General features: G+C 48.1%; 1 protein-coding gene across 2 annotated transcripts in view; it reads right to left on the reverse strand.

Moving 5' to 3' along the window:
* Positions 1-26,020, reverse strand: part of EDC4 (enhancer of mRNA decapping 4) — a 1,121,437-nt gene that overhangs the window by 746,264 nt on the left and 349,153 nt on the right. For both annotated transcript variants that reach the window (XM_063945256.1, XM_063945257.1), the window contains one exon: positions 21,353-21,457. In XM_063945256.1, coding sequence (XP_063801326.1) covers positions 21,353-21,457 — 105 coding nt within the window. The remainder of the gene's footprint in view (positions 1-21,352; positions 21,458-26,020) is intronic.

Below are 26,020 nucleotides of genomic sequence, written 5' to 3' on the forward strand. Positions count from 1 at the left end.
GACAGAATGTATTGAGCCATCAGCTGTTGACAAAGGAGGAGGAGGTGATCAGACACCAGCCACCAATGGAGAGACTGACAAGTGCATTCTGACAGATCAAGAAACTGAGATGACAGGGATAATGGAATTCCACTGGAATTCCTGAGAGAGGATACTGGCAAATTAAATAGTCTTGAAGATGGAGACCATTGTGCCCAACAGCATCATGCACAACCAAAGCAACAGACAATGCACTGAAATTTGGCAAGAAAACTTGCTATAAAGGAGGTGTTGAAGATCACCCCGAGAAAATGTAGACATTGACAAGGCATAAGGTGAGATTTCTTGAAATTCAGGATCCAGTCATGATCCTGAAGTACATGAATAGTGCAACCTAGGTGCTTTTGAATCTGTAAAGCTAAATCATCAAAATAAGGAATGACCGTTATACCTTCTTTGCACAGTAAACTCTCCATCACACACATATCCTTGGTGAAAACTTGCAGAGCCACTGCTATTCCAAATGATACAGTACATTGTGATAGTATTCACAGCGCTTCACTTTTTCCACATTTTATTATGTTACAGCATTTTTCCAAAGTGGAAAACATTAATTTTTCCCTCAAAATTCTACACATAATACCACATAATGACAAAGTGAAAAATGTATTTATTAGATTTTTGCAAATTTATTAAAAGTGAAAAAATAAGATTTTAAACCTACCGGTAAATCTATTTATCCTAGTCCGTAGAGGATGCTGGGGACTCCGTTAAGGACCATGGGGGTATACACGGGCTCCGCAGGAGATAGGGCACCTAAAAAGAACTTTGACTATGGGTGTGCACTGGATCCTCCCTCTATGCCCCTCCTCCAGACCTCAGTTAGAGAACTGTGCCCAGAGGAGATGGACAATACAAGGCAGGATTTAGCAATCCAAGGGCAAGATTCATACCAGCCCACACCAATCATACCATGTAACCTGGATACTACATAACCAGTTAACAGTATGACAAAAAACAACAGTAACGGTCCAAGACCGATGTCAACTGTAACATAACCCTTATGTAAGCAACAACTATATACAAGTCTTGCAGAGTTTTCGCACTGGGACGGGCGCCCAGCATCCTCTATGGACTAGGAGAAATAGATTTACCGGTAGGTTTAAAATCTTATTTTCTCTTACGTCCTAGAGGATGCTGGGGACTCCGTAAGGACCATGGGGTTTATACCAAAGCATCCAATCGGGCAGGAGAGTGCGGACGACTCTGCAGCACCGACTGAGCAAACGCTAGGTCCTCATCAGCCAGGGAATCAAACTTGTAGAATTTAGCAAAAGTGTTTGACCCCGACCACGTCGCCACTCGGCAAAGTTGTAAAGTCGAGACGTCTCGGGCAGCCGCCCAAGAAGAGCCCACCTTCCTAGTGGAATGGGCCTTAACCGAATTTGGTACCGGCAATCCAGCCGTAGAGTGAGCCTGCTGAATCCTATTACAGATCCAGCGAGCAATAGTCTGCTTTGAAGCAGGAGCGCCAATCTTATTGGTCGCATACAGGACAAACCGAGCCTGTTTTCCTAATTCTAGCCGTCCTGGCTACATCAATTTTTAAGGCCCTGACTACGTCCAGGGATCTGGAATCCTCCAGAACACCGGTAGCCACAGGCACCACTATAGGTTGATTCATATGGAACGACGAAACCATTTTAGGCAAAAATTGCGGACGTGTCCTCAATTCAACTCGATCCACATGAAAAATCAAGTAGGGGCTCTTGTGTGATAGAGCCGCCAATTCTGACACTCGCCTTGCTGATGCTAAGGCCAACAACATTACCACCTTCCAGGTAAGAAATTTCAACTCAACCTTGTTAAGCGGTTCAAACCAATGTGATTTTAGGAACTGTAACACCACGTTCAGGTCCCATGGTGCCACTGGAGGCACAAAAGGGGGCTGGATGTGCAGCACTCCCTTTACAAACGTCTGGCATTCTGGAGGAGAAGCCAATTCCTTCTGAAAGAAAATCGAGTGGGCCGAAATCTGTACCTTAACCGAGCCTAATTTCAGGCCCATACCCACTCCTGTCTGTAGGAAGTGGAGAAGACGACCCAAATGAAAATCTTCCGTAGGTGCATTCTTGGTCTCACACCAGATACGGTGATAATGTTTGATCGTCACCTCCTTCCTAGCCTTTATTAAAGTAGGGATGACCTCTTCTGGAATCCCCTTTTTTGCTAGGATTCGGCGTTCAACTGCCATGCCGTCAAACGTAACCGCGTTAAGTCTTGAAATACACAGGGCCCCTGCTGCAACAGGTCTTCCCCTCAGAGGAAGAGGACAGGGGTCTCCTGTGAGCATCTCTTGTAGTTCCTAGTACCAAGCCCTTCGAGGCCAGTCTGGGACAACGAGTATCGTCTGTACTCTTCTTCGTCTTATGATCCTCAACACTTTTGTGATGAGAGCAAGAGGAGGGAACACGTAGACCGATTCGAACACCAAAGTATTACCAGTGCGTCTACTGTTACTGCCTGAGGGTCCCGAGACCTGGCGCAATACTTCCGAAGTTTTTTGTTGAGGCGTGACGCCATCATGTCTATTTGAGGAGTTCCCCAAAGACGTGTTACGTCTGCAAAGACGTCTTGATGAAGTCCCCACTCTCCTGGATGGAGATCGTGTCTGCTGAGGAAGTCTGCTTCCCAGTTGTCCACTCCCGGAATGAAGACAGCCGACAGAGCGCTTACATGATTTTCCGCCCAGCGAAGGATCCTTGTGGCTTCTGCCATTGCGACTCTGCTTCTTGTCCCGCCTTGGCGGTTCACATCAGCCACTGCTTTGACATTGTCTGATTGAATCAGAACCGGAAGGTTTCGAAGAAAACTCTCCGCTTGTCGAAGGCCGTTATAAATGGCCCTGACTTCCAACACATTGATGTGTAGACAGGACTCCTCGTCTGACCAAAGACCCTGAAAAGTATTTCCCTGTGTGACCGCTCCCCACCCTCGGAGGCTCGCGTCCGTGGTAACCAGGATCCAGTCCTGAATCCCTAACCGGCGACCCTCCAGCAGGTGAGAACTTTGCAACCACCACAGGAGGGACATTCTGGTTCCTGGGGACAGAGATATTTTCTGATGTAAATGCAGATGGGACCCGGACCACTTGTCCAGAAGGTCCCATTGAAAAGTCCTTGCATGGAACCTTCCAAAGGGAATGGCCTCGTAGGCCACCACCATTTTCCCCAGAACTCGAGTGCATTGGTGAACTGACACCCTTTTCGGTTTTAGCAGGTCTCTGACCATGTCCTGGATGTCTTGGGCTCTCTCTATTGGAAGGAAGACCTTCATTTGTTCCGTATCCAGTATCATACCTAGGAACGGTAGTCGTGTTGTCGGAATCAACTGTGACTTCGGTAGATTTAGAATCCAACAGTGTTGCTGGAGCGCACTCAGAGAGAGCGCCACACTGCTCAGCAATTTCACTCTTGATCTTGCTTTTATCAGGAGATCGTCCAAGTATGGGATAATTGTGACTCCATGCTTGAGCAGGACTACCATCATTTCCGTCATTATCTTGGTGAAAATCCTCGGGGCCGTGGAAAGTCCAAACGGCAACGTCTGAAATTGGTAATGACAATCCTGTACAGCGAATCACAGGTATTCCTGATGGGGGGCATATATGGGGACATGAGGGTACGCATCCTTTATGTCCAGAGACACCATAAACTCCCCCTCCTCCATGTTGGCTAGTATTGCTCTGAGAGATTCCATTTTGAATTTGAATCTTTTTATGTACAGGTTTAGGGATTTCAGATTCAAAATCGGTCTGACCGTACCGTCCGGTTTCGGGACCACAAATAGGGTTGAATAGTAACCTCTTCCCTGCTGGTGCAGGGGAACCTTGATTATCACTTGCTGTATACACAGCGTTTGAATTGCAGCTAACACCACATCCCTTTCCGATGTGGAAGCTGGTAGGGCCGATTTGAAAAATGGGCGCGGGGGCACCTCCTCGAATTCCAATTTGTAACCCTGGGAAACTATTTCCAATTTCCAACACCCAGGGATTCAGGTCCGAACTGACCCAGACCTGACTGAAAAGTCGAAGACGTTCCCCCACCGGTGCGGACTTCCTCAGGGGAGCCCCAGCGTCATGCTGTGGGTTTTGGAGCAGCCGGGGAGGACTTTTGTTCCTGGGCACCTGCCGAAGCAGGTGCTCTCTTCCCTCTGCCCTTACCTCTGGCGAGGAAAGAGGATCCCCGACCTCTTTTGGACTTGTGCGACCAAAAGGACTGCATCTGATAGGGTGTTGCTTTCTTTTGCTGTTGGGGAATATATGGTAAAAAATTTGATTTACCTGCTGTAGCTGTGGAAACCAGGTCCGTCAGCCCATCCCCAAACAATACATCACCCTTATAGGGAAGTACTTCCATATGTTTTTTTTGGAATCCGCATCACCCGTCCATTGGCGAGTCCATAAGGATCTTCTCGCTGAGATAGACGTGGCATTGGCACTAGAAGCTAGCAATCCAATGTCCCTTTGAGCATCCCTCATAAATAAGACTGCGTCTTTTATATGGGCTAGAGTTAGGAATATAGTATCCTTATCCATAGTATCAAATTGATCTGTCAGCTCATCTGTCCAAGCTGCAATTGCGCTACACACCCATGCCGACGCAATAGTCGGTCTTAACACGGCACCCGTATGAGAATAAATACCCTTTAAGGTAGTTTCTTGCCTGCGATCTGCAGGGTCCTTAAGGGCCGCTGTGTCAGGAGACAGTAGCGCCACTTTCTTGGACAAGCGCGTCAGTGCCTTGTCCACAGTGGGGGGTGATTCCCAAATTTCCCTGTCCTGCTTAGGGAAAGGGTATACATAAAAATAATTTTGGGGATCTGCGGTCTCTTATCCGGAGTCTCCCAAGCTTTTTCAAAGAACTCATTTAATTCATGCGATGTGGCAAAATTAATAATCTGTTTCTTTTCCTTAAACATGTGTACCCTTGTGTCGGGGACCGAGGGTTCATCCACAATATGCAACACATCCCTTATTGCCACAATCATACACTGAATGGTTTTTGTCACCCTAGGGTGCAATTTTACTTCGTCATAGTCGACACTGGAATCAGAATCTGTGTCGGTAGTAGTGTCGTGTTAAGGGACGCTTTTGAGACCCCGACAGGCCCTGTGAGACGGTCCAATCAGAGGATTGACCGCCTGATGTCCCCCCTAAACCAGCCTTATCAAGCCTTTTATGTAAAGATGCCTCATGTCCATCCAATCTGGAGTCGGCACAACCGACGGGGACACACCACTCATTTGCTCCACCTCCTCCTTGGAGAAGCCTTCCGCCTCAGACATGTTGACACACACGTACCGACACCCCACACACACAGGGAGTTACCTATAAGGGGACAAAACCCCAACCAGGCCCTTAAGAGAGACAGAGAGATAGAGTATGCCAGCACACACCCAGCGCTTAAAAATACTGGAATATATGACCATATAGCACTGTTATATGTATATAATTGTAATCTCCACTCACTGCATCGCCAAAGTGCCCCCCTCCTCTTTTTTCCAGCCTGTGAAGCTCAGCAGGGGAGAGAACAGGGAGCCAGCGTTTCCTCGTGCAGTCTCTGTGGAGAAAATGGCGCTGGTTAGTGCTGAGGATCAAGCCCCGCCCACCCGACGGCGGGCTTCGGTCCCATCAACTTTCTATAGAAAAATGGCAGGGGTTACCGGATTTACTGTGCCACAGCCTAATCCATGCTTATCAATGCCAAATATGAGCAATATTGCTGCCCAGGGCGCCCCTCCCCCCCCTGCGCCCTGCACCCTTCAGTGCCTGCTTGTGTGTATGTGACTGCGCGTTTACCTCATGAAGATCTGATGTCTTCTGCCGCCTGATGTCTTCTTTGCCTTCTCATACTCACCCGGCTTCTATCTTCGGCATCTGTGAGGAGGACGGCGGCGCGGCTCCTGGACGAACCCCAGGTGAGACCTGTGTTCCGACTCCCTCTGGAGCTAATGGTGTCCAGTAGCCTTAGAAGCAGTGCCCAACTTAATAAGCCAGCTCTGCTTCTCTCTCCTCGGTCCCACGATGCAGGGAGCCTGTTGCCAAAAGGACTCCCCGAAAATAAAAAACCTAACAAAATTATTTTTCCACAGAAAACTCTGGAGAGCTCTCTGCAGTGCACCCATTCTCCTCGGTGCACAAGATCTAACTGAGGTCTGGAGGAGGGGTATAGAGGGAGGAGCCAGTGCACACCCATAGTCAAAGTTAATTTTAGGTGCCCTATCTCCTGCGGAGCCCGTCTATACCCCCATGGTCCTTACGGAGTCCCCAGCATCCTCTAGGACGTAAGAGAAAAACTAAGAAATCACATGTACATAAGTATTCACAGCCTTTGCTCAATACTTTGTTGATGCACCTTTGGCAGCAATTACAGCCTCAAGTCTTTTTTAATATGATGCAACAAGCTTGGCACACCTATCTTTGGGCAGTTTCGCCCATTCCTCTTTACAGCACCTCTCAAGCTCCAACAGGCTGGATAGGAAGCGTCGGTGCACAGCCATTTACAGATCTCCCCACAGATGTTGAATGGGATTCAAGTCTGGGCTCTGGATGGGCCACTCAAGGACATACTCAGATGTGCTTAGGGTCGTTGTCCTGCTGAAAGATGAACCGTCGCCCCAGTCTCAGGTCAAGAGCGCTCTGGAGCAGGTTTTCATCCAGAATTTATCTGTACATTGCTGCACTAATCTTTCCCTCTATCCTGACTGGTCTCCCAGTTCCTGCCACTGTATGGATTGTATTGGCATCGAGATGAGCTGTGCCTTGTTTCCTCCAAACATGATGCATGGCATTCACGCCAAAAAGTTCAATCTTTGTGTCATCAGACCAGAGAATTTTGTTTTCTCATGGTCTGAAAGTCCTTCACATGCATTTTGGCAAACTTCAGGTGGGCTGCCATGTGCTTTTTACTAAGGAGTGGCTTTAGTTTGGCAACTCTACCATACAGGCCTGATTGGTAGATTGATGCAGAGGTGGTTCTTTTAATTCTCTACACAGACATGCTGTAGCTCTAACAGAGGGACCATCGGGTTCTGGTCACCACCCTGTCTAGGCCCTTCTCCCCAGATCGCTCAGTTTAGACGGCTGGCCAGTTCTTAGAAGAGTACTGGTGGTTCCGAATTTCTTCCATTTACGGATAATGGACCTCCAAAGCAGCAGATATTTTTCAGTAACCCTCCTCAGATTTCATAAAAGAACACCACCACCAAATACAAAAGCTTCCAACTAATACTGTAGTTGGATTATTCAGGAAAAAGATATCAAGTCACTTAGAGTAGCTATAGGACGGATACATATTGACAACATATTGTTATCTAATTGTACATACGAGGTCCATCTTAATACACATTAATAGTGGTAACTCCTACTATTGAGGAAAGCAATGTCTCCTACTGTGTACTTTTATATTACTATATTGGAGATCTGCTATCGTTGATTAGGCACAAACAACACTCAAAATAAAAAAAAAACGATTTAATTTAAACGGTTAGAAGGGTTAGAATCCTTATAAACTATACAACAAAAAAAGACTGCAGCCACAGATTTTCAATAATTTTATTTCAACATTTCTAATACTTTCGCACATCTACTGATATAAACATTTTATCAATATATCAGATTTCCTATTTTAAAGCATATCAATAAAAAAATAAGATTTTACTCACCGGTAAATCTATTTCTCGTAGTCCGTAGTGAATGCTGGGGACTCCGTAAAGAACCATGGGGGAATGACTGGCTCCGCAGGAGACTGGGCACTCTAAAGATTTAGTACTACCTGGTGTGCACTGGCTCCTCCCTCTATACCCCTCCTCCAGACCTCCGTTAAGGAAACTGTGCCCGGAAGAGCTGAAATTATAAGGAAAGGATTTTGGAATCCAGGGTAAGACTCATACCAGCCACACCAATCACACCGTACAACTTGTGATAACATATCCAGTTAACAGTATGAACAACAAACGAGCATCACTCAACGGATGCCACATAACATAACCCATTATTAAGCAATAACTATATACATGTATTGCAGAAAGTCCGCACTTGAGACAGGCGCCCAGCATCCACTACGGACTACGAGAAATAGATTTACCGGTGAGTAAAATCTTATTTTCTCTAACGTCCTAGTGGATGCTGGGGACTCCGTAAGGACCATGTGGATTATACCAAAGCTCCCAAACGGGCAGGAGAGTGCGGATGACTGCAGCACCGAATGGGCAAATACCAGGTCCTCCTCAGCCAGGGTATCAAACATGTAGAATTTTGCAAATGTGTTTGAACCCGACCAAGTAGCCGCATAGCAAAGCTGTAATGCCGAGACCCCTCGGGCAGCCGCCCAAGAAGAGCCCACCTTCCTTGTGGAATGGGCTTTTACAGATTTTGGATACGGCAATCCCGCCGCAGAATGAGCCTGCTGAATCGTGCTACAGATCCAGCGAGCAATGGTTTGCTTTGAAGCAGGAGCACCCACTTTGTTGGATGCATACAGGATAAACAGCGAGTCAGTCTTCCTGACTCCAGCCTTTCTCGCTACATAGATCCTCAAAGCCCTGACTACATCAAGCAACTTGGAGTCCTCCAAGTCACGAGTAGCCGCAGGCACCACAATGCGTTGGTTCAAATGAAAGGATGACGCCACCTTCGGCAGAAATTGCGGTCGAGTCCGCAATCCTGCCCTGTCAATATGGAAAACCAGATAGGGGCTTTTACATGACAAAGCCGCCAATTCTGACACACGCCTAGCCGAAGCTAAGGCCAATAGCATGACCACTTTCCACGTGAGATACTTTAGCTCCATGGTCTTAAGTGGCTCAAACCAGTGAGATTTCAGGAAACTCAACACCACGTTAAGATCCCAAGGTGCCACTGGTGGCACAAAAGGGGGCTGAATATGCAGCACTCCCTTTACAAACGTCTGAACCTCAGGCAGTGAAGCCAGTTCTTTTTGAAAGAAAATGGATAGGGCCGAAATCTGGACCTTTATGGACCCTAATTTTAGGCCCATAGTCACTCCAGACTGTAGGAAGTGCAGGAACCGGCCCAGCTGGAATTCCTCTGTAGGGGCCTACCTGGCCTCACACCAAGCAACATATTTTCGCCATATACGGCGATAATGCTTTGCTGCCACGTCCTTCCTAGCTTTTATAAGCGTAGGAATAACTTCCTCCGGAATGCCTTTTTCCGCTAGGATCCTGTGTTCAACCGCCATGCCGTCAAACGCAGCCGCGGTAAGTCTTGGAACAGACAGGGTCCCTGTTGCAACAGGTCCTGTCTGAGAGGTAAAGGCCACGGGTCCTCTGTGAGCATTTCTTGCAGTTCCGGGTACCAAGTCCTTCTTGGCCAATCTGGAACAATTAGTATTGTTCTCACTCCTCTTCGTCTTACAATTCTCAGTACCTTGGGTATGAGAGGAAGAGGAGGGAACACATAGACCGACCGGAACACCCACGGTGTTACCAGTGTGTCCACAGCTATCGCCTGAGGGTCTCTTGACCTGGCGCAATACCTTTGTAGTTTTTTGTTGAGACGGGACGCCATCACGTCTACCTGTGGCAGTTCCCATCGATTTGTAATCTGAGCAAAGACTTCGTGATGAAGTCCCCACTCTCCCGGGTGGAGGTCGTGTCTGCTGAGCAAGTCTGCTTCCTAGTTGTCCACTCCCGGAATGAACACTGCTGACAGTGCTTGCACATGATTCTCCACCCACCGAAGAATCCTGGTGGTTTCCGCCATCGCGACTCTGCTTCTTGTGCCGCCCTGGCGGTTTACATGAGCCACTGCGGTGATGTTGTCTGACTGAATCATCACCGGTTGGTTGCGAAGCAGGGGCTCCGCTTGACTCAGGGCGTTGTACATGGCCCTTAGTTCCAGGATATTTATGTGCAGACAAGCCTCCTGACTTGACCACAACCCTTGGAAGTTTCTTCCCTGAGTGACTGCCCCCCAACCTCAGAGGCTCGCATCTGTGGTCACCAATACCCACTCCTGTATGCCGAACCTGCGGCCCTCGAGAAGGTGAGCACTCTGCAGCCACCACAGAAGAGACACCCTGGCCCTGGGGGAGAGGGTGATCAGCCGATGCATCTGAAGATGCGATCCGGACCACTTGTCAAACAGATCCCATTGAAAGATCCTCGCATGGAACCTGCCGAAGGGAATGGCTTCGTACGATGCCACCATCTTTCCCAGGACTCGCGTGCAGTGATGCACCGACACCTGTTTCGGTTTTAAGAGGTCTCTGACTAGAGTCACTAGCTCAAGAGCCTTCTCCGCCGGGAGAAACACCTTCTTCTGGTCTGTGTCCAGAATCATGCCCAGAAAGGGCAGACACGTCGTAGGAATCAGCTGCGACTTTGGGATATTCAGAATCCAGCCATGCTGCTGCAACACTTCCTGAGAGTGTGCTACGCCGATCTGCAACTGCTCCCTGGACCTCGCCTTTATGAGGAGAACGTCCAAGTATGGGTTAACTGTGACTCCTTGCTTTCTCAGGATCACCATCATTTCCGCCATTACCTAGGTAAATATTCTCGGTGCCGTGGAGAGCCCAAACGGCAACATCTGGAATTGGTAATGACAGTCCTGTACCACAAATCTGAGGTACTCCTGATGAGGTGGATAAATGGGGACATGCAAGTAAGCATCCTTGATGTCCAGAGACACCATAAAATCCCCCTCTTCCAGGCTTGCAATGACCGCTCTGAGCGATTCCATTTTGAACTTGAATCTTTTCAGATAAATGTTCAGGGACTTTAAATTCAATATGGGTCTGACCGAACCGTCCGGTTTCGGTACCACAAACATTGTGGAATAGTATCCCTTTCCTTGTTGAAGAAGGGGAACCTTTACCACCACCTGCTGGAGAAATAGCTTGTAAATTGCCGCTAACACTACTTCCCTTTCTATGGGGGAAGCTGGCAGGGCCGATTTGAGGTAAAGGTGAGGGGGCATCACTTCGAATTCTAGCTTGTATCCCTGAGACACAATCTGTATAGCCCAGGGATCCACCTGTGAGCGAACCCACTGGTGACTGAAATGTCGGAGACGCGCCCCCACCGCTCCTGGCTCCACCCGTGGAGCCCCAGCGTCATGCGGTGGATTTAGTGGAAGCCGGGGAGGACTTCTGTTCCTGGAAACTAGCTGTAAGGTGCAGCTTTTTTCCTCTACCCCTGCCTCTGGCAAGAAAAGACGCACCTCTGACCTCCTTGCTTCTTTGTGAGCGAAAGGACTGCATTTGGTAATACGGTGCTTTCTTAGGTTGTGAGGGGATATATGGCACAAAGTTTGACTTCCCAGCCGTAGCTGTGGAAACCAGGTCAGAGAGACCGTCCCCAAACAATTCCTCACCCTTGTAAGGTAACACCTCCATGTGTTTCTTGGAGTCGGCATCACCTGTCCACTGCCGAGTCCACAGGACCCTCCTTGCATTAATTCTAGAGCCCAGTAGGCAAATGTCCCTCTGGGCATCCCTCATATATAGAACAGTGTCTTTTATATATCCCAGGGTCAGCATAATGGTATCCCTGTCCAAGGTATCCATTTCCTCAGACAGATTATCTGTCCACGCTGCTACAGCACTACACATCCAAGCCGACGCAATCGCCGGCCTCAGTAGAGTACCGGAATGTGTATAAACAGATTTCAGGATACTTTCCTGCTTTCTATCTGCAGGATCCTTTAGGGCGGCCGTATCCTGTGACGGCAGGGCCACCTTCTTAGATAAGCGTGTGAGAGCTTTATCTACCCTAGGGGAGGATTCCCAGCGCATCCTGTCCGTTGGCGGAAAGGGGTACGCCATAAGTAACCTTTTGGAAATTAGTACTTTCTTATCGGGGGAATTCCACGCTTTTTCACATAATTCATTCAACTCATGTGAAGGGGAAAAGTCACCTCTTGCTTTTTCTCCCCATACATATAAACCCTCTTGTCAGGGACAGGCTCTACCTCTGAAATGTGCAAAACATCCTTCATTGCTATAATCATGTAGCGGATGGCTTTAGTCATTTTAGGTTGAAATTTTGCATCATCGTCATCGACACTGGAGTCAGAATCCGTGTCGATATCTGTGTCAACCATTTTGGATAGTGGGCGCTTTTGAGACCCTGACGGCCTCTGCGCTGTAGGATCAGGCATGGGTTGAGACCCTGACTGCCCCAAGGTATTAGCTTTATCCAACCTTTTATGTAAGGAGTTTACATTATCATTTAACACCTTCCACATATCCATCCAATCAGGTGTCGGCACCATCGGTGGCGACACGTCAGTCATCTGCACTTGCTCTGCCTCCACATAGCCCTCTTCGTCAAACATGTCGACACACGCGTACGGACACACCACACACACAGGGGATGCTCTAAATGAGGACAGGACCCCCACAAGGCCTTTTGGAGAGACAGAGAGAGAGTATGCCAGCACACACCCCAGCGCTATATAACCCAGGAATCACACAGTAACTTAGTGTTTACCCAGTAGCTGCTGTATATATGATTAATGCGCCTACATTTATGTGCCCACCCCTCTCTTTTTTACCCTCTTTCTACCGTGAATCTGCAGGGGAGAGCCTGGGGAGCTTCCTCTCAGCGGAGCTGTGGAGAGAAAATGGCGCTGGCGAGTGCTGAGGAAGAAGGCCCCGCCCACTCACTTTTGTGTAAAAATAATGGCGGGGGCTCATGCATATAACAGTGTCCAACTTTATATATGCTGCTTTTGCCATGAGGTACTTAATTGCTGCCCAGGGCGCCCCCCCCTGCGCCCTACAGTGACCGGAGTGTGTGGGTTAGAGTGGGCGCAATGGCGCACAGCTGCAGTGCTGTGCGCTACCTCGTATGAAGACAGGATTCTTCTGCCGCCGATTTTGACGTCTTCTTGCTTCAACCCGCCGGCTTCTGGCTCTGCGAGGGGGACGGCGGCGCGGCTCCGGGAACGGACGACAAGGTCAGCTACTGTGTTCGATCCCTCTGGAGCTAATGGTGTACAGTAGCCTAAGAAGCGCAACCTAGCCGCAGTAAGTAGGTTTGCTTCTCTCCCCTCAGTCCCACGTAGCAGAGAGTCTGTTGCCAGCAGAAGCTCTCTGAAAATAAAAAACCTAACTAAAATAATAAGAATTTACTCACCGGTAATTCTATTTCTCGTAGTCCGTAGTGGATGCTGGGGACTCCGTAAGGACCATGGGTAATAGACGGCTCCGCAGGAGACTGGGCACATCTAAAGAAAGATTTAGGACTATCTGGTGTGCACTGGCTCCTCCCCCTATGACCCTCCTTCAAGCCTCAGTTAGGACACTGTGTCCGGAAGAGCTGACACAATAAGGAAGGATTTTGAATCCAGGGTAAGACTCATACCAGCCACACCAATCACACCGTATAACTCGTGAAAGGAACCTCGGTTAACAGTATGATAACAACGGAGCCTCTGAACAGATGGCTCGCAATAACAACCCGATTTGTGTAACAATAACTATTTACAAGTATTGCAGACAATCCGCACTTGGGATGGGCGCCCAGCATCCACTACGGACTATGAGAAATAGAATTACCGGTGAGTAAATTCTTATTTTCTCTGACGTCCTAGTGGATGCTGGGGACTCCGTAAGGACCATGGGGATTATACCAAAGCTCCCAAACGGGCGGGAGAGAGCGGATGACTCTGCAGCACCGAATGAAAGAACTCCAGGTCCTCCTCAGCCAGGGTATCAAATTTGTAGAATTTTGCAAACGTGTTTGCCCCTGACCAAGTTGCAGCTCGGCAAAGTTGTAAAGCCGAGACCCCTCGGGCAGCCGCCCAAGATGAGCCCACCTTCCTTGTGGAATGGGCTTTTACAGATTTAGGCTGCGGTAGTGCCACCGCAGAATGCGCAAGCTGAATAGTGCTATAAATCCAGTGCGCGATAGTCTGCTTAGAAGCAGGAGCACCCAGCTTGTTGGGTGCATACAGGATAAACAGCGAGTCAGTTTTCCTGACTCCAGCCGTCCTGGAAACATAAATTTTCAGGGCCCTGACTACGTCCAGTAACTTGGAATCCTCCAAATCCCTAGTAGCCGCAGGCACCACAATAGGCTGGTTCAAATGAAAAGCTGATACCACCTTCGGGAGAAACGGAGGACGAGTCCTCAACTCTGCCCTATCCATATGGAAAATCAGATAAGGGCGTTTACAGGACAAAGCCGCCAATTCTGACACACGCCTGGCCGAAGCCAGGGCCAACAGCATGACCACTTTCCACGTGAAATCCACAGTCTTAAGTGGCTCAAACCAATGTGATTTCAGGAACTCCAAAACCACATTGAGATCCCAAGGTGCCACTGGGGGCACAAAAGGAGGCTGAATATGCAGAACTCCTTTGACAAAAGTCTGAACTTCAGGCAGTGAAGCCAGTTCTTTCTGGAAGAAAATCGACAGAGCCGAAATCTGGACCTTAATGGACCCCAATTTGAGGCCCAACGTCACCCCTGCTTGCAGGAAATGCAGGAATCGACCCAGTTGAAATTCCTCCATTGGGGACTTCCTGGCCTCACACCAAGCAACATATTTCCGCCAAATGCGGTGATAATGTTTTGCAGTGACATCCTTCCTGGCTTTGATCAGGGTAGGGATGACTTCCTCCGGAATGCCTTTTTCCTTCAGGATCCGGTGTTCAACCGCTATGCCGTCAAACGCAGCCGCGGTAAGTCTTGGAACAGGCAGGGCCCCTGCTGCAGCAGGTCCCGCCTGAGCGGTAGAGGCCATGGGTCCTCTGAAAGCATCTCTTGAAGTTCCGGGCACCAAGCTCTTCTTGGCCAATCTGGAACCACGAGTATAGTTTTCACTCCTCGCCTTCGTATTATTCTCAGTACCTTGGGAATGAGAGGCAGAGGAGGAAACACATAAACCGACTGGTACACCCACGGTGTTACTAGAGCGTCCACAGCGATCGCCTGAGGGTCCCTTGACCTGGCGCAATATCTTTTTAGCTTTTTGTTGAGGCGGGACGCCATCATGTCCACCTGTGGTCTTTCCCAACGGTTTACCAGCATTTGGAAGACTTCTGGATGAAGTCCCCATTCTCCCGGGTGGAGGTCGTGCCTGCTGAGGAAGTCTGTCTACAGTTGTCCACTCCCGGAATGAACACTGCTGTCAGTGCTAACACGTGATTTTCCGCCCATCGGAGAATCCTTGTGGCTTCTGCCATTGCCCTCCTGCTTCTTGTGCCGCCCTGTCTGTTTACATGGGCGACCGCCGTGATGTTGTCTGATTGGATCAGTACCGGCTGGTTCTGAAGCAGGGGCCTTGCTTGGCTTAGGGCATTGTAAATGGCCCTTAGCTCCAGAATATTTATGTGAAGTGAAATCTCCTGATTTGACCACAGTCCTTGGAAATTTCTTCCCTGTGTGACTGCACCCCAGCCCCGAAGGCTGGCATCCGTGGTCACCAGGACCCAGTCCTGTATTCCGAATCTGCGGCCCACTAGTAGATGAGCCCTCTGCAGCCACCACAGCAGCGACACCCTGGTCCTTGCCGACAGGGTTATCCGCTGCTGCATCTGGAGATGGGACCCGGACCATTTGTCCAACAGGTCCCACTGGAAAATTCTTGCGTGGAACCTTCCGAATGGAATCGCTTCGTACGAAGCTACCATTTTTCCCAGGACTCGTGTGCATTGATGTACCGACACCTGTCCTGGTTTTAGGAGGTTTCTGACTAGAGATGACAACTCCTCCGCTTTTTCCACTGGAAGAAACACTTTTTTCTGGTCTGTGTCCAGAATCATTCCCAGGAACAGAAGACGTGTCGTCGGGACCAGCTGTGACTTTGGAATATTGAGAATCCAGCCGTGCTGTTGCAGCACTTCCCGAGAAAGTGCTACCCCCACTACCAACTGTTCCTTGGACCTCGCCTTTATCAGGAGATCGTCCAAGTACGGGATAATTAAAACTCCCTTCTTGCGAAGGAGTATCATCATTTCGGCCATTACCTTGGTAAAGACCCTCGGTGCCGTGGATAACCCAAACAGCAGCGTCTGGAACTGATAGTGACAGTCCTGTACCACAAATCTGAGGTACTCCTGGTGAGGAGGGTAAATGGGGACATGCAGGTACGCATCCTTGATGTCCAGGGAGACCATGTAATCCCCCTCGTCCAGGCTCGCAATAACCGCCCTGAGCGATTCCATCTTGAACTTGAATCTTTTGATATAAGTTTTCAAGGATTTTAAATTTAAGATGGGTCTCACCGAACCGTCCGGTTTCGGTACCACAACATTTGTGGAATAGTAACCCCTTAATTGTTGAAGGAGGGGTACCTTGACAATCACTTGCTGTGAATACAGTTTTTGAATAGCCACCAACACTGCCTCCCTGGCAGAGGGAGTTGCCGGTAAGGCAGATTTTAGGAAACGGCGGGGGGGAGACGTCTCGAATTCCAGCCTGTACCCCTGAGATACTACTTGAAGGACCCAGGGATCCACCTGTGAGAGAGCCCACTGTGCGCTGAAATTTCTGAGACGGGCCCCCACCGTACCCGGGTCCGCCTGAGCAGCCCCAGCGTCATGCTGTGGACTTACCGGACGCAGGGGAGGACTTCTGCTCTTGGGAACTAGCTGTGTGCTGCCGCTTTTTCCCTCTACCTTTGCCTCTCGGCAGAAAGGATGAGCCTCTAGCCCTCTTGCTTTTCTGGGGCCGAAAGGACTGTACCTGATAATACGGTGCTTTCTTTTGCTGTGGGGTAGCCTGTGGCAAAAAGTTGATTTCCCAGCAGTAGCTGTGGAAATGAGGTCTGAAAGACCATCCCCAAGCCGTTCCACCCCCATATAGGGCAAAACTTCCATGTGCCGTTTTGAATCGGCATCGCCTGACCATTGCCGAGTCCATAAGCCCCGCCTGGCGGCAATAGTCATAGCGCTTATTTTTGATGCCAGCCGGCAAATATCCCTCTGTGCATCACGCATGTATAAGACGGCGTCTTTTATATGCTCTATTGTCAGCAAAATATTGTCTCAATATAATGCCCGTGTGTGTGTATATATCTTTAAGGGTAGCCTCCTGCTTTCTATCAGCAGGTTCCTTTAGGGCGGCCGTATCCAGAGACGGTAGTGCCACCTTTTTTGATAAGCGTGTAAGCGCTTTATCTACCCTAGGGGGTGTTTCCCAACGTGACCTATCCTCCGGCGGGAAAGGGTACGCTGCCAATAACCGTTTAGAAATTATCAATTATCAATTTCTTATCGGGGGAAGTCCACGCTTCCTCAGATGCAGGAAAAACTACTGGTAGTTTTTTTCTCACCTAACATAATACCATTTTTTTGGGGTACCTGGGGTACTATCAGAAATGTGTAATACATTTTTCATTGCCTCAATCATGTAACGGGTGGACCTATTTGGAAGGTACACTAGTCTCATCGTCGTCGACACTGGAGTCGGTATCCGTGTCAACATCTGTGTCTGAGGTAGCGGGCGTTTTAAAGCCCCTGATGACATTTGAGACGCTTGAACAGGCACAAGCTGAGTAGCCGGCTGTCCTATGTCGTCAAACCTTTTATGTAAGGAGTTGACACTGTCACGTAATTCCTTCCATAAGTCCATCCACACAGGTGTCGACCCCGCAGGGGGTGACATCACATTCACAGGCATTTGCTCCGCCTCCACATCATTATCCTCATCATACATGTCGACACAGCCGTACCGACACACAGCACACACACAGGGAATGCTCTGACAGAGGACAGGACCCCAACAAAGCCCTTTGGGGAGACAGAGGGAGAGTATGCCAGCACACACCAGAGCGCTATATACCACAGGGATATCACCTATAGAGAGTGTTTTCCCTTAGAGCTGCATTATCATAATATACTGCGCCTAAATTTTGTGCCCCCCCTCTCTTTTTAACCCTTTCTGTAGTGCAGGACTGCAGGGGAGAGCCAGGGAGCGATCCCTCCAGCGGAGCTGTGAGGGAAAATGGTGCCAGTGTGCTGAGGGAGATGGCTCCGCCCCTTTTTCGGTGGGCTTTCTCCCGCTATTTTTGTAATTCTGGCAGGGGTATTTTTACACCTATATAGCCCCTGGGGTTATATATGGTGTCAGTTTTGCCAGCCAAGGTGTAAATATTGCTGCTCAGGGCGCCCCCCCCAGCGCCCTGCACCCATCAGTGACCGCAGTGTGTGGTGTGCATGAGGAGCAATGGCGCTCAGCAGCAGTGCTGTGCGCTACCTTGGAGAAGACAGAAGTCTTCAGCCGTCGATTTTCTGGACCTTCTTGCTTCTGGCTCTGTAAGGGGGACGGCGGCGCGGCTCCGGGAACGGACGACGAGGTCGGGTCCTGTGTGCGATCCCTCTGGAGCTAATGGTGTCCAGTAGCCTAAGAAGCCCAAGCTACCACCACTTAGGTAGGTTCGCTTCTTCTCTCCTTAGTCCCTCGTTGCAGTGAGCCTGTTGCCAGCAGGTCTCACTGTAAAATAAAAAACCTAAACTATACTTTCTTTCTAGGAGCTCAGGAGAGCCCCTAGTGTGCATACAGCTCGGCCGGGCACAGAAATCTAACTGAGGCTTGGAGGAGGGTCATAGGGGGAGGAGCCAGTGCACACCAGATAGTCCTAAATCTTTATTTAGATGTGCCCAGTCTCCTGCGGAGCCGTCTATTCCCCATGGTCCTTACGCAGTCCCCAGCATCCACTAGGACGTCAGAGAAACTTTCTTATTAGCAAGCTCAGGAGAGCCCACTAAAAGCACCCAGCTCTGTCCGGGCACAGATTCTAACTGAGGTCTGGAGGAGGGGCATAGAGGGAGGAGCCAGTGCACACCAGGTAGTACTAAATCTTTCTTTAGAGTGCCCAGTCTCCTGCGGAGCCCGTCTATTCCCCCATGGTCCTTACGGAGTCCCCAGCATCCACTAGGACGTTAGAGAAACAAATTTTAAATATTTTGTGCAAGTCACTCAGGGGGAAACCTTCCAAGGAAGGTGGTTAAGGCTGGAATCCAGCCTACCAATAAACATTTGGGAACTAAGAGCAGTCTACAACGGTCTTCTCCAAGCGGTCAATCAGTTTTGCAGGAGCCTCCGAGCTCTCCCTCCCATACTGGGAGCTTTGGTACAGTCACATGGTACTAATGTGGACCCCAGCATCCTCTAGGACGTAAGAGAAAATAGGATTTTAATTACCTATCGGTAAATCCTTTTCTCATATTCTGTAGAGGATGCTGGGCGCCCGCCCAGCGCTTCGTGATCCTGCAGTAATTTCTTTGTTCAGTACTGCTTAGTTCTTGGTTTAGTACTGTTTTGTTACTTGGTTAAGTAATATTGTTCAGCCGTTGCTTATGTTTCAAGCTAGTTAGCTTGGTTTGCCTTGTATGTGTGAGCTGGTGTGAATCTCGCCACTATCTGTGTAAAAACCTTCTCTCTCAAGTTGTCCGTCTTTTCGGGCACATCTTCTAAACTGAGGCTGGTAGGAGGGGCATAGAGGGAGGAGCCAGCCCACACTCTCAAACTCTTAAAGTGACAATGGCTCCTAGTGGACCCGTCTATACCCCATGGTACTAATGTGGACCCCAGCATCCTCTAGGACGTAAGAGAAAACAATGTTTTTCGCGTTTGAGAGAATATATTCATACAGTATAAGAGTATTAGGAAGCACATCATTATATATTTCAAGTATATGGAGAAATCATACCCCTTATTTTTATTTTATTTTTTTATAAATAGTGTTTTTATGAGGTGATACTGATACTACGAATTATGTGATTCACATAAACCGGGATTGATTTTGTAGTTTGTGTTACACATTTAATATAAGTTTGTTTGACTTCACAGTCTTTCAGTAACAGCCTAACAATACTCATTCCATGACCTACCGTATATACTCTAGTATAAGCCGACTTTTTCAGCACTTTTTTGTGTGCTGGAAAAGCCCCCTCGGCTTATACTCGAGTCAGTGGGAAGGAGGGACACGGAGGGCACAGCGCGCGTCTCTCCTGTGTCCCTCCTGCCTCAGGTCTATTAAATGAAGTACCCATTCGAGCATATTTGGCAGTTGGGGGGGGGGGGGGGGGGGGGCATATCTGGCACGGTGGGGGCATATCTGGCAGCGTGGGGGCATATCTGGCAGCGTGGGGGCATATCTGGCAGTATGAGGGCTGTGTACGGCAAGAGCTGCATTTCCCATCCTAGGCTTATACTCGAGTCAATAAGTTTTCCCAGGTTTTTGTGGTAAAATTAGGTGCCTCGGCTTATATTCGGGTCGACTTATACTCAAGTATATACGGTAATTCTTAATTTGTGAGTTTTTAACTTGTCTCTATTTCTATTAGCATATTATGATAATCATCACTGTCAAATAAAGCCCTCATAATCACATATAAGCTCAGAACATGAATGTACATTCATATCCTGCAACAATATGGTCAACTTGATAGAGATAAAGTCAGAATTGTGATTTGTTCAAATGTATGCTCACATTCAGAAATTAGAATTTGTCTTTACAGTTCATATTTTCTCGAAATCCCAGCGAAGATTCTCATGAGCTTAGCAGGTGCAAAGATGAACAAATTTTGCAATATTTCTATTGGAATGCGGCTATTTGTTCTCTCACAGACAAAGAGAAAGGTTTTTAAGATATGCCAAGTATAAGTAGACAATTCTAGAAATATTACTAATTTAGGCAATACTGACACATGATGCCAATACAAACTACAGCTTAGAGTGTGCATGTGATTCTGATATCATTCCTGGCAAAACTTCACGCATACTCTGAATATGATATGCCTGATTCAAAAGGTATATAAACCCCTTTTGTGCCTAATAAAGAAAGATCTGCTGTAACCCCATAATTGTGTGTGTGTTCACTTACTCTCTGGCACGATAATAATCTTTTGTTTTATAGATAAGCCTGGTTATGTGACAACTTAAGCCCCATACACACTTAGCAATCTTTTAAATTACATCGCTGATTTTGACCCTTCTGAGTGATATTGTTTGTAATATCATCCAGTGTATACGTACTATATCATTAATGATGCATGCTCCCATGAGACGTTAAGGAGGTGTTCTGTCGGCCACAGGTCGATCTATCAATATCGGCAGAAACTGCATGTTCGGGTTTTTGCTGGATGACGTCAGTGAACAATAACGTTAGCGTTACCGTTCAGGGTGTAGCTACTAGGTCTTTTGCCCGGGAGCTCAAGGGCAAACACTGACGATATCGCTCATGGAGCATATCGCCTAGTGTGTACCCAGCTTTACCTTTATTAAACTACAACACTATAATGCTAAACACTTAAAAACCTCCAGATTAGCATGAGGTCAATACTGAAAACAATGAGGGACCGAAACAAAAATGGAAAAAGGAACCTACCCCAGAATGTCCTTTTACAACAATGAAACCTTCCTTTATATCGAAGACTTCTGTTGGCCATGAGTTGTGATTTGCTCGTACAATCTCAAGATCCCAAACCTCAGCCTAAGATAAATGGGAAAAAGTTGGTTTTACATTTGAATTTACTAAATGCCGCATACAATGCTGACATATTATGTTTAATTGCAATTTGGATTGTTAAATAAAACCAGTACACATATAAGTCTGAAGTTAACATAGATGCTAAAATATAATAGCATACAATAGTTACTCTTCTAAAACACAAAATGAGATAATACATTTTTCAAAATGGGTCAATATAATACAGAATATCCAAAAATGTTAGTTATTTCATTTCTCAGAAATGCTCAAAGGCAGTCTAAATCTATAGGTGATCATATTTATAAGCTAAAATAAAACAGGAAAAAGAAGTAAATCTGTTAGGTGTATATTATTAGTAATCTTTCTACTGGTCTGCAATCTTTTCAAGCTGCATTAAAAAGAAACAGACAACACTGATGGAGTATTTCAAGGAAATTAAACTGTCGTCTTTTAATTCCTATAACTAAGCAATATATATTAAAAAAAATTATGGTAAGAACTTACCGTTGTTAAATCTCTTTCTGCGAGGTACACAGGTTTCCACAGGGATAACATTGGGTGTAGAGTAGGATCTTGATCCGAGGCACCGACAGGCCAAAGCTTTGACTGTTCCCAAGATGCTCAGCGCTGCCTCCTCTATAACACCGCCTTCGTGCACTGCTCCGTTTCGTTAACCAGTCAAATACAGTAGAAGGCAAAAGAGACGACAACTGTTAGTAGCCACGTACACAACATTCTCACAACAGGAGAAGGTATCAGCGGCTAATGTCATACAAACCCAAAGAAGCCAATTGCGTCAGGGTGGGCGCCCTGTGGAACCCAGTGTACCTCACAGAAAGATTTAACAATGGTAAGTTCTTACCATATATCTCCTTTTCTGCAGCGGAGTACACTGGGTTCCACAGGAATAACATTAGGGATGTCCTAAAGCAGTTCTTCATGGGAGGGGACGCACTGTAGCAGGCATAAGAACTCTGTGTCCAAAGGAAGCATCCTAGAAGGCGGAAGTATCGAAGGCATAGAAACTTATGAACATGTTCACTGAGAACCACGTAGCCGCCTTGCAAAATTGTTTAAGGGTCGCACCACGGCGGTCCGCCCAAGAAGGTCCAACAGACCGAGTAGAATGGGCTTTGATGGTAGAAGGAGCTGGAAGGCCAACCTGTACATAAGCATGTGCAATCACCATTCTAATCCACCTGGCCAGGGTCTGCTTATTCGCAGGCCAGCCACGTTTGTGAAAACCAAAAAGGACAAAAAGAGAATCAGACTTCCTAATGGAGGCTGTACTCTTCACATAGATACGGAGAGCACGTACCACATCCAAAGACCGTTTTTTGGAGGATATTCCGGAGAGATAAAGGCCGGAACCACAATTTCATGGTTAAGGTGGAAAGTAGACACCACCTTAGGCAGATAAACAGGGCGTATCCGAAGAACCGCCCGGCGACGGGGGGAAATCAGAAAGAGAGAACGGACAGGATAAGGCACCAAATCTGAAACCCGTCTACCAGAGGCAGAAATAAAATCTTAAGAGTAAGCCACTTAAGGTCCGCAGACTCAAGAGGTTCAAATAGAGACTCTTGCAAAACCAACAAATCCCAAGGAGCCACAGGCAGGACATAGGGAGGTTGAATACGTAACACACCCTGAGTGAATGTATGAACATCAGGCAGAGTCGCAATTTTTCTCTGAAACCAAACCGACAAGGCAGAAATATGAACCAGGCCCCGTTGCAGGAAGGCCAAAAGTTTAACCATACTAAACTTGTAAGCGTCATGATTGTTAGCTGCTCACCAAGCAAAGTAAGAATTCCAGACCCTATGATAGATCTGAGCAGAAGCCAGTTTACGGGCCTTCAACATGGTTTGAAAGACCGCCTCAGAAAATCCTTTGGCCCTCGGAACTGAAGCTTCAAGAGCCACGCCGTCAAAGCCAGACGGGCCAAATCCTGGTATACACAAGGGCCCTGAACGAGGAGGTCTGGGCATTGTGGCAGCAGAAGAGGACGCTCTATTGAGAGACCCTGCAAGTCGGAGAACCAATGCAGTCTGGGCTACGCTGGAGCGATCAGAAGAAGGATTCCTCTTTCTTGCTTGAACTTCCTTGTCACCCTGGGTAGAAGTGACACCGGAGGGAACACATAGGGCAGCTGAAAGTTCCATGGAATTGACAGCGCATCCACGAACGCTGCTCGTGGATCCCTTGTCCTTGCTCCGAAGACCGGAACCTTGTGATTGTGTCGAGACGCCAACAGGTCTACATCTGTTAGGCCCTACTTCTCCACTAGGAGTTGAAATACTTCTGGATGGAGGCTCCACTCTCTGGCGTGTACATCCTGACGACTGAGGAAGTCCGCTTTCCAGTTGAGGACTCCCGGAATGAACACTGCCGATATGGCTGGTAGATGGCGTTCCGCCCAAAGAAGAATTTTTGACACTTCCATCATTGCCATGCGGCTTTGAGTGCCGCCTTAATGATTCATGTACACCACCGTGGTGGTGTTGTCAGATTGTACTTGAATAGGCCTTTTCTGTATCAGATGCTGTGCCAGATTCAGAGCATTGAACACCGAGCACAATTCCAGAATGTTTATTGGGAGGAGAGATTTCTCCTTGGTCCACCGACCCTGAAGGGAGTGTGTTGCTCCAACACTGCGCCACAACCCCTCAGACTGGCATCCGTCGCCAGAAGGACCCAGTTGGAGATCCAGAAGGGCCAACCTATGCTCAATCGTTGATCCTGGAGCCACCAGTTCAGTGACAGACGAACCTCCAGAGACAATGAGATCATGTGAGACCTGATCCGGTGAGCAGGTCATCCCACTTGGCAAGAACCAGCTTCTGCAGAGGGCGGGAATGAAATTCAGCGTACTCCACCATGTCGAAAGCCGACACCATGAGGTCTAGTACTTGCATCGCTGAGTGAAATCGACACTCGTGGACGAGAGAGGAAGCATCGAAGTCTGTCCTGAAGGTTCAGGACTTTCTCCTAAGACAAGAGCAACCGCTGGTTGTGAGTGTGCAACAATGCCCCCAGGTGCACCATGCTCTGAGCAGGGACCAGGGAAGATTTCTTCTAGTTGATGAGCCACACGTGGGCTTACAGAAACTTGACAGTCAGATCCAGATGAAAGAGGAGAATTTCTGGGGCATTCGCAAGGTTCAGCAGGTCGTCCGGATTCGGTAAGATCTGGACACCCTGACGGCGGAGTAAAGCCGTCATTACCGCCATGACCTTTGTGAAGACTCGCAGAGCCATGGTCAAACCAAAAGATAAAGCCCGAAATTGATAATGGAAGTTGCCAATAGCAAACCGCAGGTACTGCTGATGTGAAATGGCAATCGGAATATGGAGGTAAGCATCCTGTATGTCCAGGGAGACTATATAGTCCCCATACTCCAAAGCCAACGATAGAGAGAAAAGTTTCCATGCGAAACTTGGAGATTCTCACAAATTTGTTCAAGGACTTGAGGTTGAGAATGGGCTGGGAGGAACCGTTCGGTTTCGAGACTTGGAACAGCGGTGAAAAGTACACCTTGCCTCTCTGAGTCAGAGGCACCTGTACTAACCTCTCCTGTGTCCAGGAGAAATTGTACCACCAAATTAAGAGTTTTTGCCTTCACCTGATCCGAAGGGATGTCAGTTTGGCAAAATCGATGAGAGTGACGATTCTTGAAGGATATGGCATATCCGTGAGTGACGACTTCACTTAGCCAGGCATCGGAAGTGGTCTTCAACAATTCCTGGGTAAACCTTAGAAGTCGGCCTCCCACCCTGGGATCCCCCAGAGGGAGGCCCGTCCCATCATGCAGTAGGCTTGTCCGATTTGGAAGCAGGTTGACGCGCAGCCCAGGCACGTTTAGGTTTGGGCTTCGTGGTTTTGGAAGTGCGAGCCTGTTTCGGGTACGCCTGACCCTTTGCTTTACCTGGAGGATGAAAGAAACAAAAAGGAAGTACTATTAACCTTCGGGATCGAAGGAGCAGTACTAGGTAGACACGCCGTCTTAGCAGAAGCTAAGTCAGCCACAATCTTGTCGAGATCCTCACCAAAAAGAATTATCTCCCTTAAAAGGGAGTACCTCGAGGGTTTTCTTAGAGTCCAGATCCACACACCAGGACCGTAACCAGAGTATCCGGCGAGCCAAATTGGATGTAGTAGAAGCCTTGGCTGCCAGAATACCGGCATCAGAAGCCGCCTCCTTAATGTAATGAGATGCTGTGACAATATACGAGAGACATTGTCTAGCTTTATCAGAAAGGTTGGACGGCAGCTCTGCTTCCACCTCCTGAGCCCACGATTCTATAGCTTCTGCAGCCCAAGTAGCTGCAATAGTGGGCCGATGCACATCTCCTGCGAGGGTGTAAACAGCTTCTAAGCTACCCTCCACACACTTTTCCGTCGGTTCATTCACAGAGGTGACGGTAGTTACAGGCAGAGCAGAGGACACCACCAGCCGCGCCACTTGCTAATCCACCGGCGGTGGTGTTTCCCAATTCTTACTTAGCTCTGCAGTGAGGGGGATAGCGAACCAGCATCTTCTTGTGAGGTATGAATTTCTTTCC

This window comes from Pseudophryne corroboree, chromosome 11 (genome assembly GCF_028390025.1).
Source record: "Pseudophryne corroboree isolate aPseCor3 chromosome 11, aPseCor3.hap2, whole genome shotgun sequence".
NCBI classification, from domain to species: Eukaryota; Metazoa; Chordata; class Amphibia; order Anura; family Myobatrachidae; genus Pseudophryne; species Pseudophryne corroboree.